The sequence below is a fragment of the Zonotrichia leucophrys genome, chromosome 12 (genome assembly GCF_028769735.1).
Source record: "Zonotrichia leucophrys gambelii isolate GWCS_2022_RI chromosome 12, RI_Zleu_2.0, whole genome shotgun sequence".
NCBI classification, from domain to species: Eukaryota; Metazoa; Chordata; class Aves; order Passeriformes; family Passerellidae; genus Zonotrichia; species Zonotrichia leucophrys.
This window is the reverse complement of record NC_088182.1, coordinates 16,555,405-16,573,722: the sequence shown is the minus strand read 5'-3', so window position 1 is coordinate 16,573,722 and position 18,318 is coordinate 16,555,405. Positions and strand designations below refer to the sequence as shown.

The window sequence follows — 18,318 nt, the reverse complement described above, 5'->3', positions numbered from 1 at the left end:
ATCCTCATCTCTTCCCTCATCCTGGGAGCCCTGCAAACACCACCACACAAGTGCAACACAATTATTGGGCATTTTGGTGGTTTTTCCCACAAAGCACGGAGGAGAGAGAACAGTTAATTTTGGTGCCACTCTCAGGCACGAAGTGACAGCATTTCAAGCCAAGATCTTGTGTGAGCTGCCACGAAAGGCATTGCCAGGGGCTGCCAGGACTCTGCAGCAGGGCAGGAGTGCAGCACTGATCCCTACCTTGAGCCTCCTGCGGTTCATTCTGACGTACCAGTTGGTCAGAACATCCACAAACTTCACCAGCCGGGGCACCACCGTGTACAGCCTGTAAGCTGCAAGGGAAAACGGGTCCTGCAGGTCAAATAAGCTCCTCACTTAGTAACCACATCATCCTCTACAGTCCTGGGGTTAAACACAGCAGAAAGCTCCAAATATTGATCATTTTACAGCTGTATTTTGAATATGCACAGCACTGTTCTCATGCTCAAGACAAACACTTTCCCCCCTCCCAAACTGCTTCCCTAATCCCACACAAACAGACATTATGGGAGCCTTATGCTTTTATCTGACTGGTAAAGAGGATAGTGGATAAGAGACTATTAATGGCAGGGGATTGGGCAAATCCTCCCTTTGCACATGCTGCAAACACAGCCAAGGCACTGCGAGTTGAACAGAAATTATTGCAGAACCAGAAAATAAAATTTTCTTAATTACTGCCAACGCTTCCTCCTTTTGCTCAGCAGATTTAAAATGAGACACCTACTTCAACCAAGTCTCCCTGAATTAATTACAGCTTTTCACTATTATTTAAGTAACAGGGTAAGCTAAAATGTGAAGTAGCAGCAAGGCTGATGAGGTAAGAGATAAACAGAGCTGTATTTTCAAGTTCTGTGTAACAGAAATCATGGAAATCTGCCAGCACCAAGGTGATCCCCAACATCACTATGCAACAGGGAAACAAATTTCAGCTGTTCCTGAGAAAACTGGGGGATAAGGAGGACAGACCTCACACAGGACTCAATTTTCTAAGCAAAAACTTCTATTTAACTTCCCTAAAAGCCAAGAGCTTCTGGAGTTCCATTCTGAGGCAGTTTCATTAATCAAGCAGCTACTGAGTAAAATGGATCTTGGCTTTAAAAGCTCCAGCACACTTTTCACTGTGTTTTGTAGAGCAGAAGTGTTTTTAAAGGCAAAGAATGGGGATTTAAACCTAAAAAGGAAATGCCCAGAAGATTCACACCATGGTGGGGAAGACATTATTTATGGGCGAATTTGTATTTCTAAAAAATCCTAACCTTTCCCCTAGCTATGCAATATTTAGTTAGGAGGACTGTTATAAACAAAATTTTAAACAATCAAAAATCCCACCCTTCAGGGACAGTGTATCTTTAACAACAAATACAGTATTAGCCTGGAAAATGCATTTCTGTTCTCAACAGCTGTGACCAAATTGTGAATCTACTTTTTTGTGAGTCAGGAAAAAGCCATGGACTTACACGGAGACACTACAGACTTCTTTTCATTTCAGTCATCAGGAGAAAAGATGCTTTACTAAAATAAGTGCTTGTATTGGGCACTTTAGTAGAAAATAAAAGCTTAATCAAGCTTATTGATTTTTAATATAGAATTTTAACACCCCTGAAACACATCAGGTTTCAACACAACGTAACTTGTGCCATTTTCCAGGAACATTGGGAATGGGGCTGGGTCTCCTCTCCTCCAGCTGCACACACTCCTGGGAGGCAAAGCCCTCCCCAGGCAGGACCAGCAGAGCTTTTCCCCCTCCCTGGAGTTTCTCCAGGCTCTCCCAAGCACCCAGAGCTGGAGGGGGCACAGGCTGAGCCCCTTCCCTGCCCCTCAGCCCCTGCAGGGGAGTCAATCCCACACTGACCCCACACTGCCACCAAAACTGGGACAGAACTACCAGAAGTTGGATTTAATGGAAATATTTTTCCAGAGGCAGGAGCTGGGTGTAAAATTCACCTCCACTCTAAGAGACACTGGATGAAATGGAAGAAGCAGAGCTCAGCTGCAGCATTTCCCTGGTCACTGGGGTCTCCTCAGCACTGCCACGTTCAAACCTGTGTGTTCTTACACCCCATGACCTCCAGCTACAGGAATTTATATTTTTATTTATCTCATTTATTGAGCATTTGATAGTATCAGTCACCATTGTAATCTTTCCTTGTCTCTCCCTAACATTCTTCCTACTTGAAGTGATACAAAGTAGAAAATATTTAAAAAAAAAAAAAATAGGTTTGCAAAAGAGATTAGAGTATCATGTCACAGTACACAAATTCACTTCATCTCATTAAGATCTGCCTGACTGAATCCAGAGTTTATGCAGAAAAATAAATTGAAAAATTCTGTTTATTAATCCCTTCCACATGAGACTGCCACTCATTTGCTGAGCACAGGATGTTATCTTCATCTAACACAAGACAACGGGATTTCCTACCAACACTACTGCCTTGGAAGTCTTGGCATTGTCATTTTACAGCAGAAACTCTTTGCTCCTCTTGAAAGGATCTTATTTTATAAAGATGGTCACTGACACATCTCTTTTTCTCAGCTTCATCTTCCTCTCAGAAATCCAGAGCAGTTTCTACCCCCATAGTCACCTTCCTACAAATATTTCTGTTTAAACCATGGACTGATCCAAGATCCCAGGTTCACAAACTCACAAATGAATTTTCTGCTGTCCCTCAGAGTTATTTTCCTCTTCACAAGCAGCACATAAACTTGCATAGGCTCTGCTTATTTCTGCTTGGCAACACTTGAAGCTCAACACAAACCACCAACAAATTTCAAGGACAACAACTTGAAGAAGCCACATTTCCATCAATGAGAGCCAGCTTTTATCATATTGCTAGGTTGGGTAGCTTGAGGATTCCTTCCTCCTTTAATGAAATGTTCTTAGATGAGCTCAGTGAATTCTGCAGGTACCAAATGAGCTGGTTCCCTGTCACAGCCAGATAAACTGCTCTGCTCCTGGTGACAGTGACCATGACACCAGTCAGGGGGGGAACGAGAGATGAGGGCAGTGCAGGACTGTCCTGTGTCCTGCTGAACTCACATCTGCCAATCAGAAATTTCCTTATTGCCTGTTATCCCACTTAACACCTTCCTTCCCAAGCCCAAGGCTGCTAAAAATTCTTCTGGGGGCAACTGAAGATCACAGGTATTGAGGGAGTTATTTGTTTATTCATGAACAGGAGTGACAATGGCCAAAGCCACCTTCTTTCCAATAACTGCCCTTCCAGTGCCCTCAAATGCACCAAAACCTCTTCAAATCCCATCTGCAGGTTTCTCAACTACTTCAGGGGGTTCTTGCAGCATCTCCTCTTTGCAATTAAGTGTCCCAATGGACTGTGAGCATCAAGAGGTATGGGATGATGAAAAAAACATCATAAGGGAAAAAAAAAAACCTGGACAGTATCTTCTTACAGCTATCCTAATGCCATCCACTCTGCTGCACACACTCCCACAGCAGGATTCCAAAGAAACCCTCTCCATGGAACCATACCAAGGAAAAATTTATTGCCAGTGCTCATGTACCCATGAAAATTATTTTGTTCAGCTGACTTGTGCACTGCCCATTTTATCCCTTTTTTTTACAGCTTCTCCAAATTCTATTTGGCTTCCTTTTCACTGCTGTCTTTCAGTGACTATTATAAAATTATTAATTGCTCCAAGCACTGCAGACGTTGTTACAGCAACAAGCTCCATCCCTGAGCTCACAGGATTAGCTGTGACAAAAAAAGCCTCATCACTTTTTGAAATCTCATGAACAAGCATAGCAAAATCTGACTTAACACCCATGAAAGAAGCATTCCATGGATTATTGCAGCTGGTTAAAGATTTCCTTCCTTTTATCAAAGTCTCTCACAGAATTTGGGAATCTCTGTATGGAAAGACAAGTTCTGCAAACCAACATGAAACACCCCCAGACCCCCTGAGCAAAAATGCATACCTGCCATTTCAGCTTTGAAGAACTGGATGAGGGACTGGGTGAAAGAAAGAATCCATTTATCCATGATGTTACTGCTCTCCTTCACTGTGTTCTCATTGTAAAGGAATTCTCTTCCCTCATCCTATCATCAAAACACAAAGCAGATTTCCAAGTCATCAGGGTATATAATCAAACCTCTGTATCCAATTACCTGTCAGCTAGCACTATTTTGGCATCTTCCCTGGGTCCCACTGGTTTCCCAGCAGCAAACATTAAATTCCAGACACAGCTATGTAAGAGAAGGAGCTGTGCAAAACCTGTCTCTCACTGCTGCCTCTCCAGCACCTCTAACTGCAAAGGAGGCTGGTGATTTGGGCATGTAAAATCAGATAAAAAGCAGCACCAATCCTTTCCCAGGCTCCAGACACAGGCCAGGATCCTGGAATTGACACAGATCCTTCATCCAGGAGGCTCTGAGGCATTTCTAAGGAATTCACTGTGCAGATGCATTCTGTTGGGAGAGCAGGCCTAGAAACAAGACCATGACTTTTTTAAGAACATGGGACAATCTCAACACACTGAAACACAGATGAATGAAACAACCTGAAAAAACAGGTGGAATTTTTAGCATCCAACATGCACACAGGGCATTTCTGCTGCTTTCCAGAGCACTGATGTTTGCAGCCATCTGAGAAATGGCATCACTTTGCTGGTTCTGCAGGGCCTTGCAAACAAGACCATGTCTGACTCCTTCCCACATTCTTACAACAGGTTGGAAACATGTTTTAGTTTTTTTTTTAAATTTACAAACAATATTTAATAGCTGGTTTTAAAAGCCTTCAGACTTTCCCTTCCCTCAGAGTCCAGATGAAAAAATCTGTCTGGATTATTAAACCCAGATACTACAGATCCACTTTCACAGTACAAAGAAGAAGATTCATAGGAAAGAAATGCAGAAGAGGAACAATCCCAGTGTGAGGTCAGCAGTCATTAACCAACTACAATTAAAGGGGGAATCACAGTAAGCATTAAATCATTATTATACCTGATCCAGGACACTGGGATTTTACTTGCACTCTTGCAGGAAGCAGAACACAATGAAGTTGCTTAAACCTAATGAAATCTAATTTAAGCATTATCACATCCAATAGCACATTCTTTTGCCTAATATGGTGCATAGGAAGGATTTCACTATTTAGAAAGAGAAAATCTTGAAAATACTGAATTACCAAACCTATCTCCCCAAGCACCTGGATTTTCCACTGGGGTTTTCCATCCCCAGTTGAGCTGACACTGCAAGACTTAATGGGATCACAGCAAAAAGCTATAAAGGTCACTTTAGACAACTCAAAGGTGACACAGGATAAACAAATGTATTTTGGGGGTAACATCTAAGTTTGTCTGTTGAATGCTGTCTATGGATCCTGAAAATAACACTTGTTGAATAATAGGATCTGGAGTTAGCAAACTTTCTTCCCCAAAGAGGTTGCTAAAACAGATAAATCCAATAGTTTAAGTCAGCTGTTTACTGTACTGATTTGTGAATGGAGCTGCCTTTATTGATTCAAATGGCAGCTCTCCAGTGCCCAGGCTAACACAGCAAGTGCAAGGTTTGGACTCTTCATTCAGTTCCCACTCTCCCATAGAAGTCTGCACTAAACCTGCTGTCTTTAATTTCAGCTAAAAGATTAAAATTGGTTTCAATAGAAACTGTACAACATACACATCAAATCTTCAATTTTAATGAAAAATTACTATAAGAAAGAAATTTTAATCTTGCTTTCACACTCAAAGTGTAGAAACTCCTGTCACTCATCCAGCATTTTTAGCAGACTTCAAATGTAATCTACAAGTCTAAAGCATTATTGCTTTTGTGATTTGCCTTTCTTTCCATTCCATTTCTGAATCTTTTTTCTAAGTTGCATTTAAATATAACTTTTAAAAAAATTACTGTCATGTTACAGAAGACAATCTCCTTGCTGTGGCTAATGTATTCAGGACTGAGTATTCCCAAGTTAAGCATTTTAATGCAGATTCATAATTAAAGTTCCTGTAAATGAGTTAGCTCAAGAACCTGTCACAGCAGCCACTACTGCAAATAACTTTGCTGGCTGATTTGTGCTCAGTGTGTGTGGTGCTGAGCACTGCTCTCAGTGCAGAGGAACCTGCAGCCCAAGTGACAGATCCTGCTGGACAGGGAACAGCAAGGAAAAAGCAGCAGCACTAAGGCAGGATCAGTGGGAACTGCTGCCTCCAGCTGCTCTGGAAACACCACCAGGAAAACCCAGCCAGGTTCAGCAGGGACATCTCAGAAGGATGCCCTGAAGCACACGTGGCTTTAACTGGTGTTCCCAGGGGTGAGGAGCAGCAGGTAATTGCTCAGTGTGTCCTGACCCCACAAACACCAGGTCTGGAACTCCAATTTCACAAGTCTGAATGCAGCAGCAGCATCCCACAGATGTGAAATAAAAGGGACTCAACAGCACTGTAATCTGAGAAATGAGAGCTGTCATGTCTTGGCAGTCCCTCACCTTCCTCTCCTCCTTTCTATTTAATAAGCTTGGTCAAGAAGAGAAAGATGCAGGTGGTTACAACTTTATAAAGCATGGTACAAACAGCAAATAACAGATTAGGAGCAAGTATAATAAACAGCGTGATCTAACTCAGACCAAGGAGTAAAGATGAGATGACCTCCAGAGCCCAGACCTCCCTCCCAGTGTGAATTTCCCTGCCATGGAGATTCCCTGAGCCCTGAAGGAGCAGAGCCCAGGAATTTCCCTGCCATGGAGATTCCCAGAGCCCTGAAGGAGCAGGGCCCAGGAATTTCCCTGCCATGGAGATTCCCTGAGCTCTGAAGGAGCAGAGCCCAGGAATTTCCCTGCCATGGAGATTCCCTGAGCCCTGAAGGAGCAGAGCCCAGGAATTTCCCTGCCATGGTGATTCCCTGAGCCCTGAAGGAGCAGGGCCCAGGAATTTCCCTGCCATGGTGTGGAGAGCCTGGTTCAAGCATGCCTTAAAGAAAGATAGAAGCCTGCTGTAAAGCAGCCTTTCCCAGGCTTGATCCTGTAAATAATTAAGGTTCTCAGCCACCTTTTATATAAACAACAAGATTCTCAGACCGCTCTGTCCTTGGCTACTACTGGGAACAGACAGCCAGTCTGGGAATAGATATGAAGGTTTTGAGAACTTTTCATATTATGGTGGGAACACTGATCTTGGTTTCAGTAAACTCACTTCAGGTATTGTAAACAAAAGGAGGAGCTGAAGTTTTCTCTACAGCCTATCAGGAGCTCAGATTTTGCAATATGCATGAAGTGAATTAACACTGTTATAAAAAGTGCCTGATTGATGAATAAATCGGAGTCAGATGCTAAATCAACAAAGGTGGTCGCTCCCTCACTTCAACACCATGGAGATTCCCTGAGCCCTGAAGGAGCAGAGCCCAGGAATTTCCCTGCCATGGAGATTCCCTGAGCCCTGAAGGAGCAGAGCCCAGGAATTTCCCTGCCATGGAGATTCCCTGAGCCCTGAAGGAGCAGAGCCCAGGGATTTCCCTGCCATGGAGATTGCCAGAGCCCCCTGCCCTGAGCCCTGCCCTGTACCTTGTGCTGCAGGACCTGCACGTTCTGCACCAGGAAGCGATAGGCGTTGTACCAGGGCAGGAACACATCCTTCAGGATATCCCTCACCCCCTCCTCCTTAAACCTCAGATTTTCTGCCCTTACCACGGGAGAATTGATCAGGTACAACCTGCAAAATAAGAGCACAACAGTTCAAAGCTTAAAACTGCACATACTGATAGGGTTTCACAGGAAAAACACCAAAGATGGGTGTACTGTAGGCACGTAACAAACTGAACATAAAACCATTTACTTGTAACTGCTGCAGGAGTTTTTCTGCTGCACACAGAATTTGAATTGAAATTTTCTTTTTCACTCTCTGTGTTAACACACGCTCAGGTGCCATCACAGTGTAAAACAAGCAGAGGTTGTGGGGTTCATCTTTAGGATTGTTGGGATAATATTTTGAATTCCTTAACCACTAGTATCTTTCTATTCAATCCTGTTCACCTCCTCAATTATGAAAAGCTTTGGCAGAACTAAGGAGCAAAACAAACCAGGCAAACCCAAGGAAAAGAGGAGAAATTAACATTTTCAAAAGAGACAGCCCCAAAAGGGAACAAGGGCTGTACCTCCTGCATTACAAATCTTGTATCCAAAGGCAGCTCTGAGAGACCAAAACAGAGGATCCAGGTGACACCAACTACTGATACAAGGGACAGAAATGTTCCTCAGCTTCTTTGCTGCCTCTCAGTTAAAAAAAAAAAATAAAACCCACCTTCTTCCCCAAATAAACATTCTGTTTCCAGAAATAAACTGGAATCTATCAAGTGAACTCAAAAAGAAACCAAGCCTTACTCAGGTGTCAGAAAAACTTGAATCCAAACTTGATTTAGACACACTTCATTTAATTTTCCAAATATGAAAACCAAACCAAACATTTTTTCGTTTTAAAGATTATGGCATTTTTCAATCCAAATTTATTAACCCATTTTCTCACATTTTTAAACTTTTAAAATCATGATTCTAAACTAATATAACTTTACAGGCACTTCCTTTAAGAGGCTTTAAAATCTTAATGGGGTTTGACACAGCACATTCAAGAATACCAGACCATAAATTCTTCAGGAGAGAGGGATTCTTGCATTAAAACTAATAGATAAAAATAGAGCTGCCAGAATAAACAGACAGTAATGCAGCACAGAAATGGGCTTTTTCAGTACTGGATTAAAAAAAATATAAAAATACTAAAAAATAAAAACCAACAACATTTTTTACATTTTTTAACACAGATTCATAGAATGGTTTGGGTGGGAACAGACCCCAAAGATCATCCAAGTGAATTCATACCTGAATTCAAATTATAAATTTACAGAAGTACAGAACAATTAATGGCAATGAATAGTAAGTCCTTAAATGAAACTGGAATTTAGGTCTGTCCTTCAACCACACCTTCCTTCAACCACAATTATTTATGTGCTACAGTTTGGTGGTGTTGTAGGTTTGTTTTTGGGGGGGGGTTTGTTTGTTTTAATAAAGCAGCCCTACCCTGCCTTACAATATGTAAATGTTAAAAAAAGAGCAATTTCCTCAATTACTCCAATTCAAAGATGCATTTATTGTATGGACAGAGAAACAAAGCCCACAAGAAAAGCAGAGTTGCACAGTTTAGTTACAGCCATTCAGTTACCCACTGGGCAGAAATAAAACCTTCCTCAGATCAAGCCAGTGTCACTGAGTTTGCTGACAATGCATGAGAAAAAAGTGAATTATCTCCTCTTCACCCCTCAAACCAGCAGCTTGTTGCATCATTGCTCCTGCATTTGAAGACCAGGTTGAGAGGAGGATGCAACTGCTCCCCTCTAACAGCAATCCTCACCCAGCACAGAGGAAAGCAAAGCCTGGAAATACCAGGACCAGCAAATTCCTTCTGACTCAGCTCAGCTTGGACAGGTCACCAGCCCAGGTCTCAGCAATGTTAAAATGTAACTGGTTTGTCCTTTCTAAAAGATTTCACTCAGGATTCAAATTTCATGAAGCCTCAAGTTGAGTTGTTAAATTTACTGTGCTGTTATTTCTGCTGTTTGCTCAATTCCATATTCATTTCACCAACTTATATCTATATTTTCCACTGATCTATTTATCAAGCTACTGCTGAGAATACTTCAAAGCTGGAGTTAGAATATACATATATATTTGTGTACTGCAAAAGCTAAAGTAACTCTGCAGGGAAACAGTGCCAAGGAAAAAACCTCAGTTGTAGCTTTTGCTATAAACAGAGAACATCAAGCACCTCAGAAAAGGCAGAGAACTGAATTGCAGAGCTCCTTCCAGAAATGAGCCCAGGCTGCAATGCTTTTTTACTCTCTGTGTGGGTGTAGGTATAAATAAATGTGACATTAAAGAATGAGTACACTGGCAGAAAAATGAATTAGCTTCTTAGAAATTTCAAAAAAAACCCATGAATAATGGAAGTGTAACTTCTGGTGTTTGAGATTTTTTTGGTTTGTTTATAAAAAAGGCAGGGTTGGTTTTTTTTTTCAACAGAAACATCACCTGTGATTTAAAAATCTCCAGTATGAGTAACTCCAACCCTTCTCACTCTTATTATTGCAGCTACCAGCTCAGTGCTACCCTGCTACCACACCTTGTTGATTTGTAAAGAGCAACCTTGATTAAATGGAAGAATTCCACTCAACTCTTCATTGTAAACATGCTAAAGCTTGAAACAATTAGAACTTCACATTGATTCTGTTAAATTATCTAGAAGCAACAACCACCTTCCCCAAACAAACACTCAGCTCCCATTCAGCCCATCAGCTCTGTGTGTAGCTGTAAAACACAATGTGTGAGAGCTGAAGGGTTTCTTGTATACACAAGAATTACAGGGCTCCAGAGAACTGCCCAAGTGGTGCATTCCTGCAGTTATTAAAATGTCTTTTATGTAGCTTTACCTCAAGGTACCACCTGATGCATGCAGTCAGTGCACCAAGTGACTCTGGAATCACTTCATGTGCTCCTGTAATTTTAATGAACCACTTGAACTGTGTTTAATCTCTGTTTGACCTGGACAATTTATCCACACACATTAGGCTGCTCCACTTCTGCTCTTGTGGTGCCACTGCTGTTAGGTGCAAATAATGTACTTAGATCCACAAACACAAAGCACTTTCTAGAAAATGTATAGGGCAAACAGGAAACAAATGTTTTGTTTTGCATCATGCATAGACCCTCCTCTAAGCAATGATTTAACAGTGATCTTGTTGTGCTGTTATCAAATATTTTACTCCCATTTTCACTGGCTCAGCTCAGACTATCAGTGCTGGAAGAAGCAGATCCCCTGGGCTTTAGGAGGGAGACTGCACTGCATCCATTGCCACTTCTTTGCAGTCATCCACTCCTGCAGCTACTTCTGTCACAGTGGTCTAGAAGCTTCTAAAATGAACTTTTTTTCTGCTGCTGTCAAACCACCCCAGCAGCCTCTTGGTGTGGATCTGCCATGAGCAGGGAGCCAAGAAATCCCACAGAACACCCAGCAGAGAAACCCCACCTGAGTGCATCAGCTCCATAACTGTTCACAATGTGCATCGGATCAGGGTAGTTCTTCTTCCTTTTGCTCATCTTCTGGCCATCACTAGAAAATATCAGAATGTAGGCATCAATTCTCAGAACTCTTGTAACACTTTTAATATTTATTTTAATGGATAAATAAAAAAGGCCCTTGAAATCCAGCTCAATTTTTCTGGCCTAGTACATTCCTGGTGGCACAGACATAATTCTATGTATCTATATATTAGCACATCCTTTCTGTAGGACTTGTTGAACCTACAAAAACAACTGAAAAAACCAAAGCCCACCCAGGAGGCTCCCAAGTTACAAATCTAAGCAGGAAATCTGTCCTTCCTACCCAAGCTGAGGAAAGATGCACTTGTTTTGATACAATCCCTCCAGCCCACTGATTTTTTTTAAATTTTCATTGGAAAATAAAGGGAAACAAATATAATTAACTTTAAATTACATCTAAAACTACATTTACCATCCCCTTTACTCCGCATAACAGGTACAATTTCTTTCCTATTCTTGTTATTCATTTTCTCTCTCCAGGCAGGACTGGCCCTGCTGGGAAGAGCCCAGTGCAGCAGATGCTGGGATGTGTGAGCCTCTCACTCTCAGATGCCTCTTATCTCCTACAGCACAGATATCACCCTGGCAAGTCTTAACAGCTCCAAAGCCCATTTCACATTCCATTTACAATTTGCAGGTCTTATCTGAAACATTCTCTGACTAAAAAGCTGCTCAGGAAGGAGTTGATTGACACCAACCTGGCAAGGACAAGGCCGTTCACAATGACATTCTTGAAAGGAGGCCTCCCAAAAAGAGCAGTGGACAGCACCAGCAAAGTGTAGAACCTGAAACAAGAGACAACACAAATGGGACTTTATAAATACACCAAGCTAAAGCCTGCATGTCTTCATTATAAAATAAATGTGTCATTATGCTGCTTTCCTCTGGCAAAGGTAAAATTTAAGTCTGGGGAACACTTATGTGGCAAAGAGTCAGAAGAGGAGCCATGGAAAGTAGATTTTCCTATTTGAAGCATATCATGCTGTTTGCTCAGCTGGGATCTACTAGTCCAGGAAGGCAGAAAAATTTTAATAGGAAGCAATAGGAAGATCATGAGGAAGAAAACTGCAGCAATTTCCCTCTTTAGCAGAAAAAAGGGAATTCTGCCCCTGAACAAGTTTCCTATTTGCTCACTGCAAACCTGTGATCAGTCAGAATCAAACAGAGCACTCAGCACCAGCACACTTGTGTGTGTTTGTGTGTTAATTGTGTGTTCTTCAACCTGGAACAATGGAACACAGTATAAAAACAAGTTACCAAAAATGAGAGAAGCCTCCTTCCAATGCTGCCAAAGGTTTGACTGGAAGGAGGTTGTGGCTGCCTGCTTTAACCAGCCATCACTAGGAAATAAGAGAATGTTCCCCCAACCAAGGGCAGCAGTGGTCCCTCCCCATTCTATTGGATGTGTTTACAATCACTCTATAAACTTGGACACTCTGGAAATCAGTGCTGGAGCAAGCACAGGCACCTATTGTTCACAGGCTGATATATGATTATATCTGGGAAATTAAGTGGAAGTGCAGGATGATGTGATAATTTCCCACTCAGGAGCCAGAGCCTTCACCAAAGGAGGGCTGTGTGAGCTGCTGGAACTGCACTGTTGGTAATTACTTTAAAGAAAGTAACTGGAGGGTGGGCCACAGCTTTCCTGGTTCAAAACAGGCATCACACTGACAACTGCTTAGCAACCTTCAAAGAGAAGGTGATTATAAAAAAGCTATAATAAGGCACAGGAGGTTATGTCTCAGAACTATGTATTTGCATGAAGATTTAGGGGAGAAACACTTCATGGGAGGGAAAAAAATCCATCTGTATGTTCCAAAGTTGTTTTTATCAAAAAGCAGCCTATAATTGCAAAAGCATTATTCTGACACTTGAGGGTCCTCTGCAGAGGTTGCTGTGTGCATTTATTAAGTGACTTCCATGACAACTCTGATGTTTATCTCATCCAGACCCCTAACTCTCAAAATCACCTCAACTCAGGCTGCAGGATACAAATTCTCTTTATTAAACTGCAGTTTAATTTCATGAATTTTAAACAATACTCCTCCATCTGCACACAAACATGTGCATTCAAAGTCCCTGTATTGATTTTTTTAAAAAAAACCCAAAACACAAATATCTGACTATTTACTCAGGTGACTGACACCTCAAGCCTACAGGGCTGAAAGTTCATTACAAACACAGCAGTTTTTCCTCTGTACTTACTAAAAAGTTCCTCACTGACAAACTCCCAGCACTTTCTGCAAACTGGTCACAAATTCTCCTATTAGAGCACCAAAATTTGCAGGTAAAAAACATAAAGCAGAACCAACTAGGAGAGATTTCAATGTTCTTTAGGAATTGCTAATTCCCTGTATTAGGAAAGTTGTACAGGCAGACTGTGGGCACTGAAAAAAATGCATCCAAGGATACATCACAAATTTTATGTTCAAATTGTCAAACCCAAAGAGCCTCAGCATGAGGTGCCTTAGCTGATGACAGCTACAAGACTGTCTCTGAAAACCTGTGATCCACATATTCTGATGGAACTCTTCAGATTCCTCCTGAGGTTGTGCTTTTACAATTCACCTCATTCACTCTGAATATTTTAAAACAGTGTCTTTCTGCACCTTATTTTTGAAATATGTTGTCCACAGACACACTTGTTTCCTGAAAACTTTCTCAATTTCTCTGCTGCTTCACCTTCCATTCACCAAATCTCAGATTGTTCCTAGGTATGTCCTTGCAGATAAATACCTGCCACTCAACCAACAGTAAAAAAGCCATAACAGGGACAGGATTTCACTCTTTGCTCTTTCCACCAAGGAGAAAACAGGGAGGGAATCTTTTCTCCATTTTTTTCTTGAACATCTGTGGATAAATTCATGACCCTGTGGTTCATGCCAAACCCTCCAGCTTTGAATTCCCTATGGGCCACCACATTCTGACCACAACCATAAATCTTTGCTACATTTCCCTGTACAGAGGCAGAGCCTTTCCTACCACTCTGCCCGGACTGCCAGTCTTGCAACCCAACTACTCTGAGATTTTGTCCTGTGGCTTTAACAAATATAATTCATGTGGTTCTCTATCCGTGCAGAAAGTCATCAAAAATATCACTTTCCTGGACAATCACCTCCTTCACATTAATTTTCCCCTTGTCTCCCTTGATTTTTTTCTCCTCTTCTGTGGAGTGAACCAGAAGCCACCAGACCTGCACCTCCTGACCTTTCCCCACCTCCCAGTCCTCACTTCACAGCAGCTGCAGATTCTGACCTGACACAAAACCAATCTCCATTCTCAATCTTCACACTTCTAACAGGATGTGCCAAATACAAATCACATCCTGTGCTCCCAGCACTTCAGAACTCACCCCTGCTCCTTGTTCTTAGACCTCACATCTTAATTCCTCCTGCCTCTCACAAATCACAAGTGCTCCACTACAAATCCCCCAACACTTGCTGCTGGCAAAGCCCCAGCTCATTAACAAGCTGGGAGAGGTGGGAGCAGCAGGAATTGAGGAGGGTGCTTTGATTTCCCACCACAAACAGGTGAAACACACCTGGCTCTGGTTCCAGGAACTCTTACACTGATGTTAAGAACAAAAAGCCCCAGACTGAAAAGGGAAAGCCTCCTCTTGCACCCTGACTATGACACACAAGTCTGAGGGCTCACACCAATTATCTTCATCTTGAGTTCCTCCATTAAAAAAGAAATTATTTCTAATTTTTCCAGATGAAAAGAATAAAGAGAGAAAACTAACTTTTTAATTCTCCTTTTGCTACCCAACAGTATTTGATTGTTTACTGAGGTATTAGCTAATTTTTTGCATCACAATAAAGGGGTTGATAAATGAAGACATTTCACTACAGTCATGAAATTTAGTTGTATTTGGCACCCTGCCTGCTTTGGTTGCTTGGTTTGTTGGGGGGTAGAGGAGTGGGCAAAGGGAAGTGCCAACTGTATTGCAGAGGAATTTATTTAGCTCTAATACCTCAAGTTACTGGATGGAAAAGTTCTGCTTGGACAGAGTCAAATTCACTAGTCCAGAAAATACAAAAATTCATCTTCATCTGTCAATTTTCACAGTCAACCTCAAACTTCAGACATGGACTAAACACTTTGCAATGCTAGAATTAAAGCTGTATGCAGGCACACAAGTATGTATGAGAACATTAACCACAGAAAATCAGACAAAATTTTTCATGGATGATTGAAAAGGATTTATCCAGAGTGAAAGAAGCAGATGTAGTTTACAGCTGAAAGCTTTGACTTTTTTGTAAACTATAAAATCTTAACAACATAAGGTTTGATTTAGTTTTTTTCTGCACTCATATAAAGCCAAAACTCAATCTTAGGGTAAAAGTTATCAGGCTATACATTGGCTTGAAATCCTCAACACACTGACTTCCATTTCAAATTACTCAAGTGCAGTTCTGTCTCTAATAGATAACTCAAGTTCTGTGATCATTCAGCTGCTGAGATTTTTCCTTACTAGGCCTAAGATGTGCCCTATTACCTACTGATGTCTTCCATAACAGCTGGGAAGTTTTCTTGCAAATATTGTATTTCTACAACAACTTTTTCATCACCAAGTTTTAGACCACCTTGTGGTTTAGTTTAAAAAATTAATTATACACTTACCTGTACAGAAACAGTCAAGTTATTTGAACAGCATTACCCAAAGATATGAAAGTATTGAAGCCATGACAGTTTAAGTAGAATGATAGTGGATTTATCACGGGGTGAAAATTAGATTTTTGGAGTTTTTAGAATGAGGGTTCAGGGGGCAAGATGGCAGAATCTGGCTGTGTCAAGTCCTTCTTCTTCCTGGCCTCCATCTTCTGCTGTGATGTTGGCACTTTTAGATTGGTTTAGAGTAGAAGCTCACTGTCTAAATAGGTGATAGGTATTGGGAAGTTATTGTAAATATTGTACATGCAGTTTTCAGTATGAAAAGATAACACCACCCCGGGGGTGGCAGAGTGCCTCTGACTGTCTTGTTGAGTGGGGACAGGAGAAAGAATTTTATAGATAAGGAAAATAAACAACCTTGAGACCGAGAAATGACGAGCTCTGACTCCTTCTTCAAGCGCTGGGCTGGGAAAAGAGACTTTCTAACACATCTCAGGGTCACTGTGACCAGCTAGAGCGCCGAGCCCCCCGAGCTAACAAAGCAGGAATTACCATCCCCGTGTCTGGTCGATGCCCTCGGCGATGAAGTCGGCGGGGAAGGCGTCCTCGAGCTCCCTCCTGCTCTCGAAGGGGTAGTGCACCTGCGCGTAGGGCATGCTGCCGCTCTCGAACCAGCAGTCAAACACCTCGGGCACGCGGCGCAGCGCGCCCTTCCCGCGCCGCGACGGGATGTGCAGCCCGTCAATGCTGCAAACCAGACACAACCCACCTTGAAAAACCCCCTTTAAAGTTCAAATGGTTTATTCAACCTTAACACAAATACAACAGAAACACTCAGTCATCTTTGTTTCAGGTGTGCTATGTGTTTCTGAGTTGCCACTGCTACCATGTCACGGATGTATTTTATGAAAAATCCTTTTGTTAGGATTTGTTTCTCCTGAGAAGCTGAAAGGCCTCAGAAATTAAATATAAACAATAATTATTAGCTGCTGTGGAATGCAACATGTGCATATGTGATTGGTCTCATGCGTTGTTTTTAATTCATGGCCAATCACAGTCCAACTGTCTCACACTCTCTGGTCAGTCACAAGATTTTATTATCATCCCTTTCCATTCCTTGCTAGCCTTCTGATGAAATCCTTTCTTCTATTCCTTAGTATAGTTTTAATATATCATTTTCTTTTAATATATCATTTTCTTTTCATATATCATTTTCTTTTAATATATCATTTTCTTTCAATATAATATATATCATAAAATAATAAATCCATCTTCTGAAACATGGAGTCAAGATTCTCATCTCTTCCCATGTCGGGGTTGCCTGCAAATTCAACACTACCAGAAAGAAGATCTGAATTAAATAATATTTTCCCTCAGACATATTCTTTCCTATGTCTATTGAACAGAAGTGATCTAACATTTAATTTAAAGTGAATCAGTAAAGGAAAATAGCTCTTGGTCACATGAACAAACCCTCTGAAGAATAAAATGTGCAATGATGTCCCAACCTGACTTGATTTCCCTGACCCCAGAGAAGTGCATTTGGTGTCTCATTTCACCAGACTTTAATTTCATGCAGATTTAGTGTTATAGATGTATATTAAGATGATTTGCTCTCACAATTCAAAGATAACTATTGTGTGAATATTAAGCAAAGCTTTAGTGATGCACAGTTATGCTGTTGTAGTTCAGATGCCCTCTGTTCTCCCCATGGTTCCCTTTCCCCCCTGTATTATGACCATCAGACAGTGTTCCCTTTAACAGTCTCTGTAATTTTTTGTATTAATAGTGTTCAACAAGTGTTTTTCAACAGAAAAAAAGAACCTGACATTTATGTGTTAATCACAAGGCCTGTTACAACTTTTTTATTCCCTAAATCTGTTCCCCAGGGTTTGAGCAAAAACAACCCAAGGTTTTTTTGTGTCTGATTATCTATTTCTAATACCCAGTGGAGTCCCTGTGACTCACCTTTCTCGATGCAGATCTGTCACTTTGACTCCAGTCAGCTCCTCCAGTTCTGCCATTGAACCAACACAAACCACCTGCAGGAGAAATTACAGAAATTTAGCCAGTTATTTGTACACAGCAGGTTTGGTTTTTTGTTGTTTTGGGTTTTTTTTTTGTTTTTTTTTTTAATATCAGACAGGAGACTTGCACTATCTCCTGTAGCAGTTAACAGAGCTGGAAAAAAAAAAATACAAATTCTGTACAAGGGTCTCCTTCTTCAAATGACGTTAAAGACCACTGCCCTGATTTAATACAATTCATGTCACAGGAACTGGAGACTTGGAAGCAGCAGCATCTTGGCAGGTTATCAAAAATTGTGGGGGGCTTCTCCAAACCAAACACAACCAAAAACCTCTGAAAATTCAATGGCAGACTTTTACACAAACAGGAGTTTCAGACCCCAGGTTCCTCCCCTAAAGTAAGCAGCTCACTATCCATAAGGGCTCCATTCCAGGCAGACAAAACTGTACATGTTAAAGGCTTTTTATTTAAAGTGAAGAAAGCATCACAGCTACCAAAGGGGTTGCTAAGAAAGACTTTTCTTGGTTTTGT

At 41.4% G+C, this 18,318-nt stretch overlaps 1 protein-coding gene across 3 annotated transcripts in view; it reads right to left on the bottom strand.

The window, feature by feature from the left end:
• IARS1 (isoleucyl-tRNA synthetase 1) overlaps window positions 1-18,318 on the bottom strand; it is a 96,409-nt gene that overhangs the window by 26,738 nt on the left and 51,353 nt on the right. For all 3 annotated transcript variants that reach the window (XM_064723822.1, XM_064723820.1, XM_064723821.1), the window contains exons 16-22: window positions 17,728-17,801; window positions 16,312-16,506; window positions 11,841-11,927; window positions 11,069-11,152; window positions 7,561-7,708; window positions 3,980-4,100; window positions 247-338 (exon numbers count right to left, since the gene is read on the bottom strand). In XM_064723822.1, the coding sequence (XP_064579892.1) occupies window positions 247-338; window positions 3,980-4,100; window positions 7,561-7,708; window positions 11,069-11,152; window positions 11,841-11,927; window positions 16,312-16,506; window positions 17,728-17,801 (801 nt within the window). The remainder of the gene's footprint in view (window positions 1-246; window positions 339-3,979; window positions 4,101-7,560; window positions 7,709-11,068; window positions 11,153-11,840; window positions 11,928-16,311; window positions 16,507-17,727; window positions 17,802-18,318) is intronic.